At 37.3% G+C, this 9,563-nt stretch overlaps 1 protein-coding gene across 1 annotated transcript; it reads left to right on the top strand.

Annotated features, from left to right (window-relative positions):
• Positions 1 to 6,713: 6,713 nt before the first annotated feature.
• On the top strand, positions 6,714 to 9,305 carry Smp_056260 (putative beta-1,4-galactosyltransferase; the record flags this gene model as incomplete). The annotated part of the gene is made up of 4 exons (XM_018793019.1): positions 6,714 to 6,766; positions 6,816 to 7,200; positions 7,236 to 7,489; positions 9,030 to 9,305. The coding sequence occupies exons 2-4, from the start codon at positions 6,996 to 6,998 to the stop codon at positions 9,303 to 9,305; spliced, it is 735 nt and encodes a 244-aa protein (XP_018647574.1). The 5' UTR covers positions 6,714 to 6,766; positions 6,816 to 6,995.
• Between the last annotated feature and the right edge of the window lie 258 nt (positions 9,306 to 9,563).

Raw genomic sequence — 9,563 nt, 5'->3', positions numbered from 1 at the left:
GTACGCCGTTGACTTTGATGCTATAGAACAACTCTCCATCTAACCATTAACCTGAAAAAGATTTCTGCGTCGTTTTGTTCCACATTACAGCTTTTCATCTAATCCCTCAACCATCTTCGGGTTATTTCGTGTACCATATTCCATAAGCAGAAGATGGTGGGAGTGTGATTTACTTCTCTATGACCTCTCAGGCTTTTCTTTCACAATAATGTACCAAGAATAGAAGTCTATGGTCATCATCTTTTGCATTGGTAACCACGTACATGCCAAGCTGCTTGATGAACTTCCAATGCTTTATTTGCTCACCATCATTCTTACGTTGTCCTACTTTTAAAAGCTTAAGACCAATACTTGGAGATGACATAGCTACCTATATTCTGTTTCATTTTAGCTTCTCTAAAGTCAGCTTGTCTCTAGGGTCATAGTGAGAACAGATAACAAAACATGAACATACCCCCGGAGTTTATCGTCGCAACCGCAAGCATTAGGTGTTTCAGAACTTGTTTTCCCCTTTATCTTCAATGACTCTATAAAGATGCGATGATTGTTTCCCCTGTCTATCCTTCAACAAACCAGTTTTCAACGTCTTTTTTCCCTTAACTGTATTTCCTTCGATTCAGCTAACACTATCCTTTACTATGCTGAACCAAAATTATAGCCATAACCTGAAAATCGGTCAAAAGGGACTGGACGAATACCTCTCACCATGGCTAGCTGCATTTTTTCTCGGTTAAGCATTGAGTTTGCGATGCGATTCATAATGCGCTTCACCAGCATTTCAAATATTGGTCTGTAGATAATAACTGCTCACTTGATAACTGTAATGACCAAATTTTCAATATTCGATATGAACGAAGATGAACAACTAACCAAAGTATGCATAATGAGATATAACTTGGTTCGGCCGTATGTTGCACAAAGCCTTTTGAAGTCACTTGTTTTAAATTGATCAAAGCACAAGCTATGTGCCTAACTTTATCCATTCTAATTTGAGGGGCTAAACAAATTATATTGAAATTACAAAGTGACTCATACGGTACAGATTTTGCTACATAGTTAAATAGTAATAAACAGAAAAGAAAATGGTTGAAAAATAAATGTTCGGCGCTTGAGAATTTCAAACAAAACGGAATCAAATATCTACCTGCAAATTTTCAGGCAGTCGTTTGCATCAGACAGGCAAAAGTCAAAGATTGACGATCGAACCACCCCGTATAGTTGAGTTTAGTTAAACATGAACCTGTAACAGCTCAGGTTGGTTGGTTAAGAGTTGACCCCAAACAACCAGGCATATGCTAAAACAGTATTGTTCAAGTATTCATTCACTTCCTTACCTTTTGTAAGCGTTATATTCCCTACTATCTTATATGGAATGTTGAGAGCCTTTGTTTGTCTGAACAGATAATCCCACGCTCCACTGTGACTGCGCGAAGATCGAAATAAAGACCTATTCACTACTTCTCTGGTTTCTTCTATCAATAGCACGAGGGTTACCTATAGGCACGAAAGTGGTGAGCCCGACTCGTACAACTTACACTGGCAAATACAACGAATTCAAAAAGCAACCCAGTTGTAGAAAGCGGTCATCACTGGCTCAAGGTCATGCACTTGATCGATTTTGTTAAAGAGCCCAACTTCTAGCAAGTTCACCCTTTTACATATACGCATTACAAAAGAGTTTTTTTTTTTGTTGCTGTTTTCATGGTTATTCGTGCACAAGATATCTACACTATGTTTATTTCCTTCCAGAATACCAATCCGTTCTGGAGGCCAAGCACTTACATGAACGGAACAATTATCAATTGCATTTATGTATTTCCATTTTGTATCTTATTATTTTAGGCAGGCAGTGGAGCAGTTCTTCAGGTTTGCTTGATTTTCACCATTACCTTTGAAGTAGACTCTTCTTTACTTTTTACTTGAGGGCGACTCAAGAGGCAGGTGAGTAAACACCTGATAGCCGGTCTGAGCATGGAAAAATCGTACCTCACCAACATGGTGTTGGGTAGCCCGCTCGTGGCACTTCCTCAGATATTCTCATTCCACATTCTCACACTTTCTCTTGAAAGCACGCAGCAAACCGTCAGCGATAGTTGTAGAAAAGATCACATGCTACAAAGATGACAAGCTGGTAAATGAAGAGACATCCATGGACTATCATTGAAAGCGTTAGTCGTAACTGATTGTAAGTCAAATAGTGAGCGAGTTGATAATTTCGCCTTGGGATGAGAAATAGAACGAAGGTGTTATCGATAGATAGGTTAATCGAACCGACGTTCCTACGGAAGTCGATTCTAGGGGGAAGCTAATGTAACAGCTCAGGTTGGTTGGTTAAGAGTTGACCCCAAACAACCAGGCATATGCTAAAACAGTATTGTTCAAGTATTCATTCACTTCCTTACCTTTTGTAAGCGTTATATTCCCTACTATCTTATATGGAATGTTGAGAGCCTTTGTTTGTCTGAACAGATAATCCCACGCTCCACTGTGACTGCGCGAAGATCGAAATAAAGACCTATTCACTACTTCTCTGGTTTCTTCTATCAATAGCACGAGGGTTACCTATAGGCACGAAAAACCCACTGTCAGTAGTCCGAGCATTATGTGACAACAAAGCTTAACAATAATGGTAAATTTTAGGTGGAAAAAGATGGTAATGTACGAAACAAGCAGAAACGCAGAATACAAAAGATAGTTGTTAGAGTACTCCATGATGGTATTTTTTCCTTACATGAAATGTGACACTTTTTAGGGCTATCGAAATCCTTTCGTAAGAGTGCAGACTCTTGAGTAGAAACTTACATCATCAAATAAACAGTCGGATAACGATAATTTATTGTTGAATAGATTCTCTAATCCTTTTCCAATTTACGTGTCTATTATGTCATAAATTTCGATAAATTTTCAAACTTTCACCCGTCACCCTGTAACCAATTCACTTGAGTTTCAGTTTCATAGCTGGAGTTTCAGAATCGACTTATTTGCACATCCACTTCACTCGCTTACGCAATATTTGAAGATGGTTAAGCAATGAATGCACTGAATACCAGAACGTTTTTACCCGGTTCGCACTCCATATCTTTTTAAAAGAATGTCAGGAATTGAGCGGAAATGGTCTCCCTTTAGATCTAAAGGAGAAAACACTTTTGTGTGGGTTACTAGTTTAGGGAGAGCCTAAAGCTTGCACCTATGTAGATAAGTATCGTTTGGATCCAGATAAGATGCCCACTAATTTAACATTTAAGCCACTGCATACTTACAAATGGCACTGATATTTAGTTATTAACCTTTCTCTAGGTATGTCCATTTCGACAAGTGACTCAAGTATCATTATCGAGCATATATTCCATCATTAGTGTTTCTTAAATTACTCCTTGGTTCATCGATCCCTTTTTTTAGTCTCAGTGGTGCTTCATGCTCTTGAACTATGCTGCAGTCCAATTATGTTCTCTTCGTGGCTGGTGCACACTCTAGGAATTCCTAAGCTGATAAGAAGAGAAGATATAGAACGATGCCATAAAAACTAGACTTCATTGTTATTACATGTTATATCCAGACAACTAATGAATGAATGGTAACTTCTAGGAATTATTTGTGAACTATTATCACATATATTTCCGTGGCATAATCAATAAGTAACTAAGTATGTATATTCATATTCCTCTCATCATAAGCTAACATTTGACATATTCGCTACGGTTATACGATTTACCATGCCCGATTTTTACCCATCTAACAGTAACTTTGAATAACTCCCCACGATAAAAAAAAGTCTATGAAAATTAGTGTCCTGGTAGGAACGAAGTCACAAGTTCTTTTTACAGTCCGAAGAAAGGAATGCTTTTGAGAATGAAGTAACTGTCATCATAAATGTTACAATATAGAGATAATTACGATTTGGATAACAAACTAAGAACTCTCGATTGTTGACCTTCATGAGGAGGTTAGCTAAACACAAAGAATCAAAGATAACCCAGGAATTGCGTGAAGGGCTGATGAGCAACAGTTATTAAAGCTTCCGATATTCTGGAGGGATATAAGTTCGAAACTTCTAAAAAGCCCCCAACTTCGCATGTATCTATTCTCGACCATCAGTTGTATGTTGCAACGCTACCTCCATAAAGTGCGCCAAGTGTGATGTTGACATGTTTCTTACGAAATTCATTTACATTCATATCTTATGAAATATCAACCCAGCTGAGTAATTTTCAACAGTGAAAATTGTAACTTCTTTAACAATTTGATCTTGCCTGTAAACTGGCATGCCTCATGTAACAATCTGTTATTTGAGAATAAATTATTATTATTATTATTATTAATTAATAAAAGAAGAGAAGATGAAGGCCAAGTGCAAGAACTACATGGAGTTAGAAAACAATGACCATGACATATTCTCTGAACTGCCTGGATCATTCTCAAGATGTAGAAAGAAGTCAGTCCTGGTAGATGCCAAATAAAACATAGAATGAAGATTTGAAATAATTTCGATCACTTGTGTTGTCGTCCAAATTATTCATTTTCGTGTTTCCAAGAGCCTGACCTGTCAAGTATCTCATAAGAGATACGCAATCAGGTATGAACCATAGATGAAAACTTACGTCGTCGGTAAACGGGCATGATTATCTGAATATTGTTGGTTCCGCGAGTTTATTTTACTGAGAACAAATATAACCGTCGACATTATCTTCAATAAGGTCTAAGGAGTCGGTCCAGATCTGACATTTCCGCATGTTTACAGTAATGACATGTTTTTAGAGACATTGGAAAAGAAGATACATATGCTGAATGTGGTATTATAAGTCTAGACATGTGATAAAGTGGTCTATAGTATGCGCGCCCATGAAGTTGAGAAATTTCAATACGTCATCGGCCTTCGAAAAATTCGAGCGAAATTTCTTGAACCAAAAGGTATATGCATATTTCCCCAAAGCCAAAAAAGGGTGATTACAGCCGTTTCAGAAGTGTCATTCGCAGCCGTTGGAGCCTGGTTAAGCGCTTTAAGTAAAGGGTCCGTACCTTAGATAACATCTGTCAGGCCGTGGACGTGTGCCAGTGGATAACGAACGGGCGCGATTTTCGTATTGAATTGTCATTACTCACCAGTTGGATGCAAATCATCACTTTCCTTTGCAGAGTAAACAAAAAATTCTCCACTGACTGTTTGATCGCCGGATAATTTCGAAGCCTGTCATGTGCTGGAGTTCACTTTTGGTCATTCCTAGATAATTGGCGCATTTTTAGAAATGCTGATGGTTCTGTAGTCGTGATGGGGTGTTTAAAATTGGTGGTTACACAATTGTTTTGGTTGTGGTATTTACATCTTATGGTACGTGTCGTGTGTCCATTGAAAGTGTGGATCAATTACATGATTAACCGTGACCGGGCATTATCCAAAACCAGAAAATGAAATTTCTAAGTAAGAACATTGCATAGATCTGTTATTTATTTTAAGTCACTTGAGGCTTGTATTTGACAGAGTAAACCTCGTGGCTGGGGGTTCTGGTGATGTCCGAAATCCTATCGACAGATGCAGTCAGTTTTTCTACGGAGTTATTTGATACTGAGATGAGTTCTGCTCGCACCTGTAGGGGAAACATAAGTAAGATGTGTTTCTGAAGAGGTCCTTGTTAAAAGTTTGCTGACGAATGAACTCCCTCATATTTGGCGACATTTCTGTTGCTAATGTCTGTTGAAGTGGTGTGTTGATGAATATTTCGTCTAACCGTTGTCGGCTGGTTAGGTCTCCACGTTTAAGGATAGCCTTTTTGAAGATGTTGTCAGGTTCAAAAACATCACTAGTAAATATACTGGATGTAACTTATCCGTAGAAACAGCGTTGTGATTTCCTCACTACCATAACTAATTGCGCACGTTTTTGTGTTACGTCGTATGTAACAGAACAAAGTTTCGTTATTATCACGCCAGAATGGCATAAAGTAATGTGGGGAATCAGAGTTTTCATTTTTAATAGTTTGGGTCCCTGTTCCAGCATTACGTAAATAAAATGGATAAGTAGGCGACAAAATCCCAGGGTCAAAAAATATCGTGAAATGGGAGAATTAAAAGTTATGCATAATGTCACAACAAGGTAGAGACTTACAGTTAATCATTTGGTCTACCCGGTCAGTTCGATTTCACCACTAAAGATCCTACAGTTACTCAGGGTTTGACAACGCTTTTATCCTTGTGATTGAAGGATATCAGTCAGGTCAAATCATAGGTCAGGGGGGAATGAGTTTGGAGATATATATGGGAAGTAATCGAAAAGTTGAGGTCCGTTTAATCTAACTTGGCTAGTTATCGAGAGGTATGCGTAGAGCGGCGTACCCAATGGTAATCTGGCATATATTCGCGACTGATCATACGTGCCTGAGGTTTTCTCAGTGAAACTAATGAATTAAAAATCAATGTCAAAGGCTTATACAACCTTTTACCTCGAGGATTAATTTAACACTACAAGCTAGACTACAATCAATAGACTTCAATGCAGTCCTCGAATCATTCTGTACCGCAGAAAAAAGGGTCAAAAAGCTGGCTTGTATGTATCAGCTCAACACAAGTGAACTTCATTTGTCTTTATAGTGTTTGTTGAATCTATTGTACATTGAATATGACATGACAACGGAGTAACTTGTCATGACCGCGGTGTTTGGTCATTTCTCATTAGACTACCTCAATGTTCATTTACTTCATCACCTGTTTATCTTGAGTCCTTCTCTCCGCTATGTCCTTCAATTCTCACACAGTTTCACATGTAGTGATCACTGTATGTGAGTCGATAATGTGCTCATATTTTAATTTTATCTCAACTGTAGTTCTACGTTAATTAAACTGATCGCTATCAAGTGGCTGTTGAATCGTCTACTGAAAAGGCTTAAAAACGCTGTTCACTCAATCCGTCTTCCAATTCGAGGAGCTTTCATTATAGTCAAAAGCCGAAAATGTTTCAATGCCATTTGATAACGTGATAAATATACATAATTATCTCAAACTCGATGAGGAAAACCATCATTTTTATTCATGGGAGTCATTTTTTGAGACTTCTCTCGATTTTTCGTTGCAAGTTATGCATGACAGTGTGCGTGGTGACAGCGTTATTTTTCATCATAGCGCATTTGTCGAATCGTCCGAGTCGAGTCGTATACACTCACCCTGATGAACTTACCGACAAGGAGCTCTGTAGTCTACCAGGAAGCAAAGGTATTTTTTGTAACAGTTAATTTATCACTTACTAGTCTGTTGTCCGAAAAGCGGTGACATTGATCTAACCCAATATAGCTCAGATACTCCCACAGATTTTCTGAACTTGTTGTATGTATCTCAGCATGTTTGTGAGGGGAGCTGGAAACCAGGATGTGTGTCTACACAGAAGATAGCTGTCATTATACCCTATAGGGAACGAGAAAAGCACCTCAAGCTACTATTACCGAGACTACATGCCCTATTGTTACGACAAAATATGCCGTATTATGTTTTTGTGATTGAGCAGGTAAGGAGTTTATGTTTATAGTATAATTTCTACAAGTTTTGATTTGTACTTATTATTTTACCACTTACTTGACATTCTTATAAGGTTGAAACCTGTCCAATAGGACAATTGATAGAATTAGAGTAGTTGGTGAGTGGTGCAGTTTATGTACCAGTGACCCGAGCTATTCTCATTTTTTGTCGTTCGATAATGATCGTTATTCAATTAAACGGCATAACGGTTTTACACTGATCACTTGAATCTTTAATATTTTGTTGATCGAATCTTTCTTGGGTATTACAACTCAAGGATATCTGGCAAACTTCACAGGACAGAAATTCATTTATCGCTCATAACTAATAAGTTACTGTACAGAATGCATAATGAGGTTTGAAGAGAACACATGATAATTGGTCTCACTACTAGTCAGATAAATGAAGCAGTTAGTCACTAAGTGCACACCACTAACATTTAAATGCATTTTACTAATTTCTGACTAAATATGTCGTATTTAATGTATGAGAGTAACATATGAAATGTTATGACTACTACTTATTCCCCGCAATTACAAACTTTAAGTGTAGGGAGACACATTGTTCCACCTAGAGACCTTCAACTTCGACAGGATGAGGTGGATTGTGTCGCTAGGCTTGACAGAAAACTACTTCTCCTTCTTGGTCAATTTAAAAATATAAAAGTTAGTGATTCATTTTGAGAAGAATTATCCATGAGCCTTGTCTATCGCGGAAAAACGATTTATCTTGAATAAGAATGGAATGGTACCCACACGGTTTTAAATACATCCACAAAATAATCCGTTTGACCAACATAGTGTCTGAAACCAAACTCTGTGATAATCTGATGCTAAAATAGCTCTTGTGAAGAGCAGGCCTTTGATAATTAGGATGATTTCAGGCTTAGCAACAAATGTGCTCATCAAATATTTACACAACATCAGGTTGTAGAACACGGATGTATTTAACGACGCTAAACTATAGTCAAAATTCAGGACCTCAGGAAAGTGTTTGACTCCACTAAACGAGGAATTTTGTGGCGATGTTTTTCACTGGAAGGTGTTCTAAAGAAGTACATAGGTCTTCAAATGGTTCTGCATCTGACTAGAATAGTCAATTTCAAGGGGTTTTCATCAGGGTTGCTCACCATCCCACTTTTGGTCTAATGTCTTCAATTTTAAAGATTTGGTCCGACCAAGTGATTCACCTGTCAATTTTTAATACGCAGATGGCATGTTTTTAATTAGTAAAAGCACTGAGCATCAATGCAAACATGCATAAGATACTTTCCCGTCCCTCGAAATGAAAAACATTGCTCCGGAACTGGTCAGTGTTAGCGTCTAAACTTTGATTAATGCGTTGAACATCTTACCTATTTTGGTAGTCTCATCATTCCAGGCGCATTGATAACTAATAAAATCTTCGGACGGATAGTAATCGATCTTAAATTACTTTCAAAATGGTGCTATTATCTAAGGAATTTACCTGGTTTTGCTATGTACATAAACATTGAAACTTTTTAAGTTGACTGTTTATTTTTTTCTAAGGCTGGGACCACTCCTTTCAATCGTGGACTATTATTTGATGTTGGAGTTTTACATGCATTGGATATTGATCCAGATATTAATTGTTTCATCTTTCATGATGTTGATCTATTACCTGAGAAAAGTGAAAATTTTTATATTTGTGACACAGAATTAAGACATTTATCACCTGCCGTTGATGACTTACGATACCATCCACCATTTTTGAACAGTGCAGGGGGTGTTGTTGCCATGTCTAAAAAAAATATTTTCAAGGTGAGGAAAAAAGATGTTACTTAAACTAATAAAAATTCGAAAATATTTTAAAAATATTTGCTCTCCATTCCTAGGTATTATATTTTACTCAAGTGAGGGAACAATTTTCCAGGAAAACACTTAAAGTAGATGTACCTTTTCAGGACTGAATTAAGAATTCATTTACAATAATTGTAATAATTTCTTATCTTTTAATTAATCAATGAAATGAAAACTGTTTCAGTGTTTCAACTATTATATTTCGGTCAGAAGAGGTTTTGTGGAGATTTCAGTATTTTCATA

Source organism: Schistosoma mansoni, chromosome 1, assembly GCF_000237925.1.
Source record: "Schistosoma mansoni strain Puerto Rico chromosome 1, complete genome".
Classification (NCBI taxonomy): Eukaryota; Metazoa; Platyhelminthes; class Trematoda; order Strigeidida; family Schistosomatidae; genus Schistosoma; species Schistosoma mansoni.
This window is presented reverse-complemented; position numbering and strand designations above follow the sequence as displayed.